The 16,443-nt window shown below is 48.0% G+C and overlaps 1 protein-coding gene across 1 annotated transcript in view; it reads right to left on the bottom strand.

Annotated features, from left to right (window-relative positions):
- Positions 1-7,930: 7,930 nt before the first annotated feature.
- The window catches only part of DNHD1 (dynein heavy chain domain 1), a 79,231-nt gene continuing 70,718 nt past the window's right edge, over positions 7,931-16,443 (bottom strand). Inside the window, exons 29-42 of the mRNA XM_011954319.1 lie at positions 16,182-16,364; positions 15,621-16,052; positions 14,941-15,412; positions 13,779-14,072; positions 13,377-13,529; positions 13,004-13,182; positions 11,909-12,874; positions 11,528-11,714; positions 11,194-11,316; positions 10,904-11,105; positions 9,856-9,947; positions 9,560-9,709; positions 8,534-9,339; positions 7,931-8,320 (exon numbers count right to left, since the gene is read on the bottom strand). Of these exons, the coding sequence (XP_011809709.1) occupies positions 7,970-8,320; positions 8,534-9,339; positions 9,560-9,709; positions 9,856-9,947; positions 10,904-11,105; positions 11,194-11,316; positions 11,528-11,714; positions 11,909-12,874; positions 13,004-13,182; positions 13,377-13,529; positions 13,779-14,072; positions 14,941-15,412; positions 15,621-16,052; positions 16,182-16,364 (4,590 nt within the window). The 3' untranslated portion in view covers positions 7,931-7,969. The remainder of the gene's footprint in view (positions 8,321-8,533; positions 9,340-9,559; positions 9,710-9,855; positions 9,948-10,903; positions 11,106-11,193; positions 11,317-11,527; positions 11,715-11,908; positions 12,875-13,003; positions 13,183-13,376; positions 13,530-13,778; positions 14,073-14,940; positions 15,413-15,620; positions 16,053-16,181; positions 16,365-16,443) is intronic.

Here is a 16,443-nt window from a genome sequence, read left to right as displayed (position 1 = left end):
TCAGGAGCCTGAGGCAAGAGAATCGCTTGAACCTGGGAGGCGGAGGTTGCGGTGAGCCGAGATCGAGCCATTGCACTCCAGTCTGGGCAATGAGAGTGAAACTCTGTCTCAAACAAACAAACAAAAATAAGTCAGTTCAGCAAGATTGCAAAATACAAAATAAACATAAAAACAAAATACAAAACTGTATTTCTATATACTAGAAGTGCACACATAAAATTAAAAATAAAATTCCATTTACACTCACTCAAAAAAAATACTTGCTGTAAATCTAACAAAACATATAGAACTTCTATACTGAAAACTGTACAACACTGATGAAAGAAAACAAAGATCTAAATAGAGAAAAGCAAAGATCTAAATAGAAACAAAGATCTAAATAGAAAACAAAGATCTAAATCCATGTATATGGATTGTAAAACTCAACATAGTAAAGACATCAATTATCCTCACACAGATAAAGAAGTCTAACAATTCCTATCATAATCCCAGACAAGATTTTTTTGTAGACTAAGAAAAGATTATTCTAAAATTTATATGGAAAGGTAAGGGAATGAGATAGCTAAGATTTTGAAAAATAAGAATAAAGGGAGGAATGAATCTACCCAATTTTAAGACTTACTGTAGTTACAGTGATCAAGATTGTGTAGTATTGGTGGAAGGAAAGAGACAGATACATAAATCAATAGGATAGAGAACTCAGAAATAAAGCCACACAAATATGTCTAACTTCTTCCTTTTTTTTTTTTGATATAGGAGATTCTATAACTTTTAATTAACTGAACTGAATGGGTACACATTTATTAAAGCATTATTAAAAACTAGAACAATAATCATGTCATAATCTACAAATATGAATGTTGTTTTTAGAATGGCTACTCCATATCCCTTTATTCGGATATATTATAATATAACTAATACTATATTATTGGATATTTGTTTTCTCTGATTTTTATAAATGTTCATGTTCTCTGCAATCAATATCCTTTATACATACATGTTTAAGGACTTTTTTTTTTAAATCAATTCTTTAGGGAAAAAAATCTTATAGGTGGATTTACTGGATCAAAGGCTATGTTCAATTTTAAAGCTTTTTTATATGTGTCGCTAAATTGCCTTCCAGACTAATTAAACAGATTTAAATTCTCATCAGCAGTGTCTGAGATTGTCATGGGAAAACTTTTCAATGAAGTAAGGCCAATTGATCTATAGCACTTTTGGTTCCTGAGAATGTCTAATAAAAGCAAAAGAACAAATAAAACAAACAATTTCCCAATGCAGTGCTTCATAACCCAGATGCACCCATTTCCTACTCCTGATGTTATTTCTTACTTTCTTCCAATGTCTACTTTCTTTTTAATTTTTAATTTTTATGAGTAGTACATGAATATATTTATGGGGTACATGAGATATTTTATTACAGGCATACAATGCATAGTAATCACATCAGGGTAAATGGAGTATCCATCACACCAAGCATTTATCCTTTTTTCTTTGTGTTACAGACATTCCAGTTATACTCCTTTAGCTATTTTAAAATGTACAATGAATTTTTGTTGACTGTAATCACCCTGTTGTGCTATCAGATACTAGATCTTATCATTCTAACTATGAATATATTTTTGTACCCATTATCCTCATTTGTCTGTCCACCCCCCGCACTGACCACCACTATCTTTCCCATTTTTCTACTCTTTATCTCCATGAGTTCAATTGTTTTAATTTTTAGCTCCCACAAATGAGTGAGACCATATATTACGGGATCTTTGGGGTGTTGTTTTTCTGTCCAGAAACCTTTGTGGCCAGTAGCTCCTTGGCCCAAGTTTTGCTCAGGCCCGCTGGGCTCATTTCACCCACTCAGCCTGGCAGGTTGCACTTGGCTCACGCTGCTGGCCTGGGTCCCATGCCTGTCAAGAACAAGTCAGGCATGGAATGGCAAGGGGTGTGTGAGCAAGCACAGGGTCTGGCTACTGCACACAGTCAGACATGCTGGCTGCTGCAGCAAGGCAAGCAGCTCCAATTGCCAGCACAGGTGCCAGCTCTCTGCGAGTCTGCAGCTGGACCAGATGCACTGCAAGCAGCTTCCACGGCTGGCACCAGGGAACACATTGGTGCCCGGAAGCTTGGAGACACCAGGAATTGCAGGGTCCCAGAGAGAGGGTCACAGCCCTGGCTTGGGGATCTCCCAGATCTGGGCTCTTTGAAGGACTGCAGCTCTTCTTTCCTTCTCTTTGCATCTAGTGTGGTGAGCCAGGGGCATGTCTCAGCACTGTTTGTGTTACAACTCTTTTAGCCTCGCCCTTTGGTGGGTCCCGAGTTTTTGTCCTGCGACCAGGAAGAATGAGGTATGCAGACAAGTGGGGAGTGAGCAAGACAAAGAGGACCTTTATTGAGCAATAGAACAGCTCAGAGGAACCCCGCAGCCGGCAGCTCCTTTCTGTAGCCAGGGTATCCCAACCTCCTAGCAGAGAGGGTAGCTCCTCTCCACTAGACCAGTCATCCCAACAAATGTTCAGCTCTCAGCAGAGAGATGACCCCCAGTTGGTCCATGGCGACCATGGGCTGGCCGGGAAAAGTGCCACGAGTTCCCACTGCTGTCAGTGGGACTGGCAACCCAGACCCCAGCCTTCAGGCCCTCACCCAGAACCTACCCACTTCTGCCCAGGAACCTGTCTGCCTCCTGCTACCGTTCATGGCGCCCAGGCTATAGGTGCCAAGGGGCGCCTGCAGGCCAGCACTAAGCTGCTCTCAGCCCCTCCCTCAGTTTCCCTCCTATGCTCGTTGGTGCCCACAGCCCAGACGGGGCCGAGGAAGCAGGGGGCTGACGTGACAGCACTGCCCTGAGCATGTGCACACCCGGCCAGGCCATGACAACAATGTCTGGGCTTGGCTCCTACTGTGCTGTGAGATCGGAGAAGTGCCGACAGCAGGGAAAAGCCACGCAAGGAGACCAGGGCTCCTGCCTGCTCTTTGGAGCCCGAGGCCCAGATCTATAGCCTTGGTTTGGGTGGTTGCAGCTGTGCCCAGGAGGGCGGGGCTCCTGCCTGCTCCTGGTCCCGAGAGCACAGGGATGCCTGGGTCCACAGCTGTGGCTTGGGCGGCTGTAACAGCACCTGGGGAGCTTCCGCTGGCTCCATGGAGCATGCAGCCCTGGCTGTGCCTCCCTGTGCAGCCAGAGTGATGGCAGCGGCCGCTCCAGACGGCCTGACGCTGCCATCACATGCAAAGTTTGTCTTTCTGTGCCTGGCTTATATCACTTAATATCTGTCCTCCAGTTCCATCCATGTTGTTGCAAGTGACAGGATCTCATTCTTTCCTATAGCTGAATAGTATTTCATTCTGTGTATGTGCCACATTTTCTTTATCTATTCGTCTTTTGATGGACACTTAGGTTGCTTCCATATCTTGGCTATTGTGAATAGTGCTACAATAAACGGGAGTGTAGATACATTTTTCATATACTGATTTGTCTTTTTTGGGGAGAAGGGTACCTAACAGTGAGATTTCTATATCATATGGTAGTTCTTTATTTAGTTTTTTGTGGAACCTCCATACTGTTCTCCACAACGCTTGTATTAATTTACATTCCCCCCAACACTATACAAAAGTTTATTTTCTCCCCATCGTCACCAGCATTCATTATTGCCTGTCTTTTGGATAAAAGCCATTTTAACTGAGGTGAGATGATATCTCATTGTAGTTTTGATTTGCATTTGTCTGATGATTAATGATGCTGAACACCTTTTCATTTACCTGTTTGCCATTTGTGTCTCTTCTTTTGAGAAATGTGTAAAATTTCTAAACAACAGATTTTTCATGTAGATGAAACACGCTTCTGTTGGAAGGAGATGGCATCTATGACTTATTGTAGCATCAAAGCTTCAAAAGACAGGCTGACTTTCTGTTAGGGGCTAATGTAGCTGGTGACTTTAAGTTGAAGCTAATGCTCATTTAACATTCTGAAAATCCTAGGGCCCTTAAGAATTATGTTAAATCTACTTTGTCTGTGCTCTCTTAATGGAACAACAAAGCCTGTATGACAGTACGTCGGTTTACAACATAGTTTACTGAATATCTTAAGCCTACTGTTAAGACCTACTGCTCAGAACAAAAAGATTCTTTTAAAGATTTTGCTGCTATTGGCAATACACCCAAGAGCTCTGATGGAAATGTACAAGGAGATTAATGTTGTTTTCATGCCGGCTATCACAACATCTATTGTGCAGCTCATGGATCAAAGAGTAATTTTGACTTTCAGATCTTATTAAGAAATACATTTCTAAGGCTATTGCTGCTATAGTCTTATAGTCTTATTAAGAAATTCATTTTGTAAAGAAATGAAAATTTAAAAAAAAGAAATACATTTTGTAAGACTATTGCTGCTATAGGAACCACTGTAGATAGTGATTCCTCCAATGGATCTGGGCAAAGTAAATTGAAAACCTTCTGGAAAGGATTCACCATTCTAGATGCCATTAAGAACATTTTTGATTCATGAGAGGAGGTCAAAATATCAACATTAACAGGAGTTTGGAAGAAGTTGATTCAACTCTCATGGATGACTTTGAGGAGTTCAAGACTTCATTGGAGGAAGTAACTGCAGATGTGGTGGAAACAGCAAGAGAATTAGTATAAGAAATGGAGCCTGGGCCGGGCGCGGTGGCTCAAGCCTGTACTCCCAGCACTTTGGGAGGCCGAGACAGACGGATCATGAGGTCAGGAGATCGAGACCATCCTGACTATCACGGTGAAACCCCGTCTCTACTAAAAATACAAAAACTAGAAAACTAGCCGGGCGAGGTGGCGGGCGCCTGTAGTCCCAGCTACTCGGGAGGCTGAGGCAGGAGAATGGCATGAACCCAGGAAGCGGAGCTTGCAGTGAGCTGAGATCCGGCCACTGCACTCCAGTCCGGGCGACAGAGTGAGACTCCGCCTCAAAAAAAAAAAAAAAAAAAAAAAAATGGAACCTGAAGATATGACTGAGTTACTGCAATCTCAGGATAAAACTTTAATGGGTGAGCAGTTGCTCTTATGGATGAGCAAAGAAAGTGGTTTCTTGAGATAGAATCTATACTTCTGATGCTGTGAACATTGTTGAAATGACAACAAATGATTTAGAATATTATATAAACTTAGTTAATAAAGGAACAGCAGGGTTTGAGAGGATTAACTTCAATTTTGAAATAAGTTCTGTAGGTAAAATGCTGTAAAACACCATCACATGCCACAGACAAATTCTTCATGAAAGTATGAGTCCATTGATGTGGCAAACTTCACTGTTGTCTTATTTTAAGAAATTGTCGGCCGGGTGCGGTGGCTCAAGCCTGTAATCCCAGCACTTTGGAAGGCCGAGACGGGCGGATCATGAGGTCAGGAGATCGAGACCATCCTGGCTAACACGGTGAAACCACGTCTCTACTAAAAAATACAAAAAACTAGCCTGGCGAGGTGGCAGGCGCCTGTAGTCCCAGCTACTTGGGAGGCTGAGGCAGGAGAATGGCATGAACCCAGGAGGCGGAGCTTGCAGTGAGCTGAGATCTGGCCACTGCACTCCAGCCTGGGTGACAGAGCGAGACTCTGTCTCAAAAAAAAAAAAAAAAAAAAAGAAATTGCCACAACCTTCAGCAGTCACCACCCTGATCAGCAGCTATCAATATTAAGGCAAAAAAGATTAATAGCAAAAAGATTACTATTTGCTGAAGGCTCAGATTATTAGCATTTTTAGCAATAAAGTATTTTAAACTAAGGTATGCACTTTTTTTTTTTTTTTTTTTAAGACAGGGTCTTGCTGTGTCACCCAGGCTGGAGTGCAGTGGCGCAATCTCGGCTCACTGCAATCTCCACCTCCCAGGTTCAAGAGATTCTTCTGCTGCCTCAGTCTCCTGAGTAGCTGGAATTACAGGTGCCTACCACCACACCTGGCTAATTTTTGCATTTTTAGTAAAGACAGGGTTTCGCCATGTTGGCCAGTCTGGTATACCTTGTTGTTTTTTTTTTTTTTTAACTTAACATAATGCTATTTCATGCTTAATAGACTACAATATAGTGCAAATGTAATCCATATGCAGTGGGAAACCAAAAAGTTCATGTGACTTGCTTTATTGCAATATTCACCTTATTGTGGTGGTCTGGAAGCAAACCCATAATAGCTTCAAGGTATGCCTATATAGACTTCTGTTTGCATTTCCTCCCACCATGTAGCTGGTACCTAGCCAAAGAGCAAGGGAGCTAAGTTTAATAATAATACATAAGTTTTCGTGCTTGGGGGCAAGGAGTGAAGCTCATATAGGACTTTAGTACTGCCATACTCTAACTCAAGTTTTGTCAGACAGGCTTGCCCTGGCATAGCATGCAGTCATGCAACTAATAATAACAGAAAATATCAAAGCAGCAGAACTCTTGATTCCTTAACTCCAGCTGCTTGCTCCCTCAAATTTCCCATCTCAGTTAATGACACATGATACACCTAGTTTCTCAAGCTTACAATCCACACCACCCTAGATTCTTCCTCTTCCTTTATTCTCCACATCCATTCCATCTGTCCTGCTGGTTTTACCTCCAGAATATTTCTTAAATCTGTCAATTCTTCATCTCTATTGTTAAGACCCTTGCCCAAACTCCAATATCCCTTACTTGAATTACCTCAATTGGGTCTAAATGGATCTTCCGTCTTGTTACTCTGGCTTTTCTAGCATCTATCCACCATAGAACAGGCAGAGTGACCTTTGAAAAAATGCAAATTAGATCATATAATCTCCCACCGACTATTTGACAATACATTCTCATTATACTTTTGAAAAATACAAGCTCATTACCACGACCATGTGAGCCACCCCTTTCTATATCTTTCCATCATTTTGGGTCACTCTGCCCCTCACTCACCCACCATGCTCTGGCTGCATACTCTGTTTCTTGAACACTTCAAGGTTGTTCCCACCTCAAGACTTTTGTACCTACTGAGGGCTCTACCTGAATGAATATTCCTTCTGGATCTTTAAATAGCTACTTTCAAATATGCAGAAAGCTTCCCTGACCACTCAAATTATACTAACTGCTCCCCTCTCATCACATATCCTCTTGACGCATCGGTCTATTTTGTTTTCTTTGTAGGACTTCAAAATCATCAAACTTATTTATATGTTGGCCTTTTATTGCTTGTTGCCCTACATTAGAATAACCCTATTAGCACACAGAAGAATACCTGGTTCCAAGGAGTGCTCAATGAATACTTGTTGAATGAATGTAGGACCTTGTATCTTACTTGGTTTTTTTCATATACATGACTCACTGAGAGAATCCATCATGGGAGAGGAACGAGTGGTAGGGCAGGATTGAGGCATTGCCAAGAACACCACTAAATGCCTTAAGAAAGAATTTTCAGTGCTAATGTTCTCCTTTCAAACATATCCATTGTGGATTTAGCACAAGTGCTGAGACCACAGTAGAGAGCGGGGCAAGGATTTAGGATTCCGTGTGTCAGCCACTGCTGGGTCTGCCTAGCTTCTTGGATGTGTGATTAATACCAAGCCCCACCCCACCCCAAGTGTACCCACACTTTCCCCTTCCCAGCTGCCAGGCACATGCCCTCTTCTACCTTCAGTGTGAATATACCTCCTCTTTTCTCAATTATGCACACTGTACCTTTCCCCTAGTGTGTCACATTCTGCCTTCTTGGTGTGAAGAAGGCAGATCTTTGACTTTCAGATCTTATTAAGAAATACATTTCTAAGGCTATTGCTGCTATAGTCTTATAGTCTTATTAAGAAATTCATTTTGTAAAGAAATGAAAATTTAAAAAAAAAATACATTTTGTAAGACTATTACTGCTATAGGAACCACTATAGATAGTGATTCCTCCAATGGATCTGGGCAAAGTACATTGAAAACCTTCTGGAAAGGATTGCTGCTCTACCCCCATATCTCAGAAATCTTTCATGGAATCACTACAACTTTATTTTGGTAGATGGGCTCAAGACAGGGGTGGGCTGCACACGTGGACCCTCCGTTGGACACAGGTGTTGGGGGTGAGCTTGGTGGGTAGGGGCAGATGCATCACAATGTTCCTGCTCTGCAGCTTAGTGTTGCCAAGGGGCCCTCCCATGTACACAGGACAGGAGTACACAGTCAGGTCGGCTGGGGGTGGCAGGTCGCTGGTGCCTGGGGCCTGTGTGCTGATGCTGACTGGAGGCAGAGGACTGGGTTGGCTGGAAGGACTGTCTTGCAAGGCTCCAGCTATCGGGTCCCACTCCGCATGTAGGACCTGTAGCCCGATCAGCAGCAGCCCTCTCTCTGGAACCGTGGGGTTTGGACCATTCTCCACCTGGGGGCGTCAGAAGCTGGTCAGGCAAGGCTAGGAAGCTGGGAGGTGGCAGGTGGGGAGTGGGGGTTGGGGGTTGGGACGTCGTGGTAGAGCGAGATCAGAGAAGCTGGCAGGGTTACCGAGGGGCAAGATCACCAAGCAGGGGTAACTGCGAGGTGTAATTAGAGACTTTGAGGGGACTGGAACCGCGAACGAGGGGTGGCGCGAAGATACCCTGAGGTGCAGAGGGTTGCTGTTCATCTCCAGACATTTATACGGGAGCGGACTGGAGACCGCGCCTCGGCTACCAGGGAAATTCGAGCTGGGCACATTCTGGTCCAGGGCAGCTTCCCCACGCAATGCCAGCAGCAGGCGGCGCGGGTGGCGAAAGGCTGACAGGTGGAAGACGCGCTCTGGTACATCACTGTTCGCATCCGCGCCCACGCCCAAGTAGCGAACCAACAGCTGCCCACGGCGCGACAACTGTCGCAGCCAGTGCCAGGGCGGCTGCGGACCGGCCGGCGCATGAGGTCGCCAAGGCAAGGGTAGGCGGCCAGTCCAGAGAGCGTGGGCCACCGCAGCACAGCGGCGGGAGGGGCACGGGGGTGCGCCCTTCAGCTGCTGCAACAGGCAATCAAGGTCGCGTTGTAGCGTGCCCACCAACCGGCTCAGTTCCAGAGCCTCTGTCTCTAAGACGCCCTCCAGGGGCCGCCGCGCATTCGGCCCCAGCACTGACCTCGGGGCGCCAGACTCGTCTTGGCGAACCAGGTTGGTCAGCAGATCCTGCAGTGACTCCAGCCTCCGGATGACTTGCACTAGGCGTTGCCGCAGTCGCCTTTCCGCGAGCTGGGCACCTCCTCGAGTCTCAGGAACCCACACGGGTGAACTCCGCTGCAGCGCACTCAAGAGAACGCGACTCTGGCGTCGCAACAGCCAGGCCTGGGGGCCCTCACTGAGTCCGCAGAGCCGGGGTTCAGGTGGTGAGGGCAGTAGGTGCATCTGGGCCTTGCACTCTGCCATTGCATCCAGCTCCCTTAGCTCTTGGGGATAGAGGTGACGGGTGAGGGACAAGATGGACTCTCCCCACCCTAGACTCCAGAGAGTAAGCCTTCCTCTGATCCTTTACTGCCATCACCCCCCATAACAGTATGAATATTACCCCCATATACCTTTATTGAGACTGCTGTCCACATTTCTGTGGTGGGTAGCATTGCACTGTACTATTCCTTACCCCAAAACAGATAACTGAGTGAAGCTTACCTGGGAGGGGCATGAGCATGGCCAGCAAAGACTGGGGTGTGTGTGGCTGGACACAGTTCCTGCTACTGGGGCTCAGGCAGGCTTGCGTGAGGCTAAACAGGACCTCCCTGTCCTCAGTGTCCCCCAGAGGACCCCCGTAGAAAACTGAAGCTGAAGATGAGGTTAGAGCCTTTCAGTTCCAGTACCTTCAGTTTCCACCACTCCCAAAACCAAAGCTGTGAATTATATCCCACCGCCACCCTCTTCCAGGCTTTCCTGGGGGCTGATGACTCCAAGAGGGACAGGAAGGGTCTTACCAGCCAGCTCTTGCATGGCAGCATGGGGATTGCTAAGACTTGCCCACAGCTGGTCTTGGGTCTGAAGAACCTGGGTTAGGGTCACTTGACTCCTAGAGAAGGGGAGCGGAAAGCAGGGTTTCACATATCATCTGTATGCTGAGAACTGTCAAGTCTTCTCTTGAGTTCAAACCTCTCTCCTGAGCTTCAGGCCCATGAGGGTTCACTAGTCATTGCTGCTTGGCACCCCAAATACAACTTGCTTTCAACTGAAATCATCATTTCCCCCCATAAAACCTGTTCGACCTCCTATTTCAGTGAGAGGTACCACCAGCTACCCAATTATCTAAAACAAAAATCTGAGAGTCATCCTTGACTCCTCCTTCCTCCTCACCCCATATTTATTCTCTATCCCTTCCATGGCTACCACCCTACCACCTATACCACAATCTCCTCCCTGGAGACTTCCAGAGTCTCCTAAAGCTGCTCTGCTTGTCCCCAGTCCTGCCTCCTCTGGTCCATTCTCCACATTGCATCCAGAGTGATCTGTCCAACACACAAAAAGGATATTGTTTCTTCTTCTACTGGGACTACAGGTGCCCGCCACCATGCCTGGCTAAGTTTTTGTATTTTTTGTACAGATGGGGTTTCACCATGTTAGCCAGGATGGTCTCGATCTCCTGACCTCGTGATCTGCCCACCTCGGCCTCCCAAAGTGCTGGGATTACAGGTGTGAACCACCATGCCTGGCCTACCTTGCCCTAGTCTTAAAGGCCCTTTATAATGAGCCTTACTTCTCCCTCCTCAACATCCAGCATGTCCATGTCAACCACACTCAAGTCTCCTCCCTTCTGCTGAATTTAGGTCCCTCTGCTCAGAAAGGTCCATCTCTACCTGATTTGCCCCTGCTTTTAAGATTCAATTCAAAGTAAAAATCTCAAAGTCTTTGGAGAAGCCTTCCTTGACTTCCCCTTGCCCTTGCTCTTTGGAGCTTCCAAGGATGAGTTAGTTTTACTCATCCCAGCATACGGAAGATACTCAATGTTTGTTGAGTGATTGAGCAGCTCACCAACGCCCCCTGTGTGCCTGCAGCCTCGTTCCATAGAGCTGCCGGTGTAGCAGGAGGCCATGGAGGAGAAGCAGAGGTAGTGCCTGGGTGGGGGGTTGCATGTAGAGTCCTTGCTGGGCTAGCTCCACACTGTCAATCAAAACATGGCCCAGCTCCAGGGACTGGTTCCAGAAAACAGGCATGGAGTGCTGAGTCAGTACAGCTGGGGAGGAAGGAGAGTGCTGAGTCAGCACAGCACAGTTGCCCTCCCACTTCCAATTTGAGAGCCTGTAGGGGGTTAAGCTCCTCACCTGGCAAAGAAGCACTAGACTCTGCAGGCACAATAAGCCAAAGACGAAAATCTCTGTGAACAGTGGCTACATTCCTGCTTTCAGGTTGGCCTAAAAGCTGTTCTGATTCCAGGTCTGCAACCACTAGAGTCAGACAAGGGTCTGAGATCAGTCCTTGGGTAAAGGGTCAGGCAGAAGTCTAGGGATCAGACTTGAGGCTAGGGGTGTCAGGAGTCAGCTACAAGGCCAAGTGGACAGGTTTGGTGCTAGGTCACTGGCCATGAGTCCTGAGATTTCAAGCTAAGGCCCAAGTGTAGGATAGGATCCTGGCAGCCAATCTAGGCAATAAACTCACCTTTGGCTCTGCCTAACAGTTCCAGCAAGAGCTGTAGCAGCTCTTTCGGCCAATGGGGCATCAGATGACAGTTGTCCAGCACCAGCCAGTGCCCCTCATACATAGCCTGGGATAGAGTGCTGACCACAACTGAGACTGGGTCCCAGACTTCAGAGCCCAGGGCTATCACCTGCAGATGCTTCTGCCCCTGGGGACCAAAAAAGAGATGGCGGCATGACTCAAAGTGATCCTAGGGTGACCCGAGGGACCCAAACTAATGCTACCATTATCCCAAAAGTCCCTAAGTAGTACAGAAAGATCCATGAAAATGCTTGGAGGGGGTCCCCACTCCCCAGCCTACAGGAACCTGGTCACTCCGTGACCAAAAGATTAGGTTCAAACCTGCTGATACTTGGCAGCCAGATTCTGGATGACAGTCAGAGGATGCAGAGTGGCTGTGGGGTGGCCGGGCAGTGGCAACAAGATCAGCATGGGCTGAGTAGCCCGACTATGTTTAAAGGGCATGGTGGGAGCGCCCATGTTTTCATCCAGGGGCCGACCCAGGAGGCTGGTGGTGAAGTCTGCCAGGGCACCTGCCAGGCACTCAGGTCGCAGAACGCGCCACAGGATCAGCTTCTGGAGGAGGCTAAGTGGCTCAGGCCCAGGCCCAGGTGCAGGACCCAGCACTGTGGATGACAGCGACAGGTAAGCCTGCCAAGCATTGGAGTGGCCTGCCAGGGAGGCACACAGGCCAACAAATGGGGGCAGCAGCTCTAACGTCTCACATTCATGCCAGGCTTTTGGCCCAAGCCAGGCCGGTCGAGCCACACCTGAGACTGGCTTGCTGTGGACTGTGCTGGGAGAGGCTGCTAGTCCAGGCCAGAGTGCCAGTCTTTCCAGCTCTGATGCTTTCCCTGTCACTTGCAGCAGAGCCAAAGCACCCAATGCACCCACCAACGGTACCTGGGTAAGGCCTAGTGCTGTCACAGTGCTGCCCAGCAGCTGGCGGGTCAGGTGTGCTCTCAGTTGCAGTAGATAACTGGCCAGGTTCTCCCCGTGATTAATCTCACGTGGCTTCATGCTATCCAGAGCCTGCTTGGTGACTGCCAGCCACTTCTCTGGGCTCATACGGAAAAGTGGCAGCAGGTTCTGCAGTTGGCTTAGGGCCTTTACCATGGCTATTCCATGCCAAACCACAGGCCGATAGGGTGCCCACGATACCATTTCCTGTAGTTTCTGCCCTTCTAGCTCTTCACAATGGGCACGCAGCTGGCATAGCTTTCCTTGGGCCCTCACCATGTTCCGCAGAAACTTGGCTGGCTTCTGACGCTTTGGATTCTGGAACAGCAGCATCGTCAGCAGCCGCTCCTGCATATACTCATTTGTTGGATGGATCTGGCCCTTTCCCACAGTCCCCAAACATCTACATTCATCTCCACCCCCTTACCCAGGTCCATCCAATACTCATCTCAACCCACAGACTGAGCCCCTAAGCACCTCAGCAGCCTCCACAGCCTTGCAGGTATCTAGGGCTCTGATCTTTAGGTCCTGCCAGCGGGTCTCGAGCTCAGGACACTCTCTGCACAAGATTTCATGCAGCATCTGTTCTTCCAGTATTTCCATGTTCAGGCCCAGATCCAGCACATTCAGCCCCTTTAGCAGTTCACAACCTAGCACTTGGGGTAACATGGGAGATGCTTAACCTCTTCCCCTTGGCAGAGCCAGGGGGTAGAGTAGACAGAGAGTATGGCTCCCTGCTATAGACCTGAGCCTGCTCTGGGCCAGGTTGAGTGAAGCCCTCTTAGGGCTGGTGCTGAGGGCCCTAGTGTCTCCACACAACTGTGCGGACAATTTGCCCTCTGGGCCTCACCTTTTTCCATAGCACAGAGGGAGAGGGTGGTGCTGAGATACAGACAGAAGCCAGGCTGCACCTGGGGTGGACTCAGCTGCTCCCGCTGCAGAAGCCATTGCAGTTCTTGGCACCCTAGACCCAGCTCCACGTTGGTCAGTAGCACAGGCAGGCCTGTGAGAGGGAGGCAAAGGAACCCTACCCATGATGCCAGCGCCCATGATCCCCATTCCCCATCCATGAGGTCTGGCTCCGATCAGCTTCCCTGTGGCTGATAGGAGGGTTTTCACAAGATGCTTCAATGTAGTTAGTGCCCGAGATGAAGGATGGGAACTGAGGCTAGACTGAGGTGTGGGAGGCCTGTGGGGTCACAGAATGGGGCGAGTCAAAAGGGGTCCAGGGTGGGTGGGGACCAATTCTCACCACAAGCAGCTGCCTCCTGGAGCTGAGAACCTAGCTCCGGGTCAGCACCTGAAAGAACACTAAGGTAGGGAAGAGACGGAAGCTGAGTCTCATAGGCTGGCTTTGGCCATATGCTCTCTGTCTTCTCCTCTTTCTCTTCATTTTCCTCTTGCTCTTTCTCCTGCTCATTTTTTCTTTCCTCTGCCTTCTGCTCTTTTGTCTGGTCCTTAGCCTCATTAGTCTCTTTACTATCATCATCTTCCTCTTTCATGTCCATTTTACTCTCTGTGTTTTGATTTCTCATGAGGCCTTTCCCTGGGGCAGAAAGATTCAGAGGAGCTCTTCTTAGGGGAGGAATTCACTCAAGGGCTCCATTTCATGAGGGAAGGTCTGCGGGAAGACATCTTAGGAAAGTTGCTTAAGCTCTCTATGACTCAATTTTCTTATCTGCAAAATGAGGTTGATATTAGTGGCGACCTCACAAGGTTACTGTGAAGATTAAATTAAATTATACATAGAAAACACTTAGATGTGCACATAGTAAGCACTCAATAAATGTTGGCTCTCAAAATTATTACTCTAAAATTCCAGGGAGGGATCCTACTCATCCTCTATCTTCCCACAGCCTCTCTTCTGTATTTTCTATGCCTTTTCTTCTGCCTCTTGTAAGGGCATTTGTGGGATTTAGGGCCCATCCAGATAAGAATCAGGGTGATCTCATTCAAAGTCCTTAACTTAATTACTCTGAAAGAACCCCTTTCCAAATAAGGTCACATTTTTCTCACAAACTCAATCCCCAGCCTCTTCTTCTGGGAAATAAATACTCTATTCCTTCTCCTAGAAAATGTTCCTTCCAATACTCCACCCAGAAGGGTCCCCGATCCAAACAGAGCCAATAGAAATATTACCCAGGATTTCTGAACACTGGATACATTTGGGTAGTGCTGAGTAGACCAGGGAAGTGGAAGATCATGGACCAATCAGTCATGTAGATTCAGAATCATTGTAATAAAGAGAAAAAATAAATGTGACCAAATTGATTCCTGTAGTATAGGCTGGTGCAATCTGGGACATCCTGATCATAAAAATGCAGTGTCCTCATTATGAAGGGAAAGACCACAAGAGGCTGAGTGATGGGCAGTTCAGATACTCCGTAAGCATTGCATTTATTATGTCTGCTTACCTCTACCCTCAGTGGGGGCTGGTGCCAAGCATCTATTCTCTGCCAGAGGTAGCGGGTCCAACCAGATGATGGCCTGGTTGCTGGGGTCAAGCAGCAAAGGCCAACGGCGACTACTGTAGTGGGTGGGGCTTCGCAGAAGAAAGCCTGCCAGGTGGGCTGACTTTGCCTGTGGCTTCAGGTTTCTGTCCCACTGGTACTGTTCAGATGCAGAGCTCAGCAAAGACAGAATACTGAAGGGAGAGTGTGTAGCCAGCAGGGGGTTCTTTGGTGGTATGCTGACAGATTTTTGCTTCTGCTTCAGTGCCTGTGCCACATCATCTGGGCCCAGGGCCTCCTGAAAGCCCCTACACAGAGCTAACCACTTGTCCAGTAGCTCTTGGCGCCGCAGTGGTGGGAAGGGACCCAGGTAGATGATGGCAGCTGAGCATAGGAGGGCATCTCCGAACACAGTCATGCAGCGTCCCTTCAGCTTCTGGAGTGGACAGGAAGACCAGAGGCTGTGTAGGCCAGTGAGGAGGGTGCAGGGAGAGATATGGCAGAGGGAGGGCAAGGTGGGGTGTGGAGGAAAACATGGCAAGGAGTGCAAAGAGGGACAGAGGGAGGCAGTGAGGGCACAGGGAGGAGCGGGGCAGTGGCATAAAAGGAACTTTGGGGGAGACGTCTGGGAGAGGGATGGTTACCTGGAGCTGTATAGTCCAGGCATGCATAGGCATGAGCAGTGCAGCCTTCATGGGCCATTTGTGATACTCCCCACACTGTGCTTGATTGAGGGTCTTTGCCACACAGTTGTGGGAAGCTTGGGCATCCTCCACCATCTTAGCCAGGGCCAAATTATTCTCCAGGGTCTCCTGGGCCTGAAACTGGTAGTAGCCCAGGCGGGCCTGCTCCCGAATGAGTGTTGCCTCCACTTGCTGCAGCAACAGGCCCGTGGGCAGCCCCCGGCAATGTGCCAGCCCATAGTGCAGAACAGCCCAGAGCCAGGCTGCCAGGCTGGCTGCAGGTCGGCTCACTGCCCGCAGGGCTGCATCGCTCATACCTGGAGCTTTCAGAATTAGATGTAACTTTATCAGCTCTGAGTCTGTTATCTTCTCCTTGGGGAAGAACACCAGCTCCTGGAAGGATGTACGTCAAAGGGATGGGGAAGACACAGATGCTCTGGACCTTGACCCAACAGTTTAGCCTTGCCAAGTCTCCCTTTTATGCCTCCCCTATCCTCCTTCATTGTGCTCCACCCTTCCTACCTGATAAAAATCCTCAGTGCATAACAGCTGTTTGGCACTGGCCCAGCCTGTTTCACGGTGGAACAAGTCACACATTGCATCAGTCACCCGGACCACAGATTCTGGTGGTGCTCGATAGCTCCGTATCTCCTCGAAGTCAGCCACCTGCAGCTGGCTCAGAGGCTCCAGAAATGCCTTGCTCATCTAAATGAGGAGAGATACCTTCTAAAGTGAGCTCCTGAGATGTTCTGTTCTTCCTTCAAGGTGTTTCTAGGGGGATCAT

This window comes from Colobus angolensis, unplaced genomic scaffold (assembly GCF_000951035.1).
Source record: "Colobus angolensis palliatus isolate OR3802 unplaced genomic scaffold, Cang.pa_1.0 Scaffold381, whole genome shotgun sequence".
NCBI lineage: Eukaryota > Metazoa > Chordata > Mammalia > Primates > Cercopithecidae > Colobus > Colobus angolensis.
Note: the sequence above shows the minus strand (reverse complement) of the source record. Positions and strands in the feature narration are given on the sequence as shown.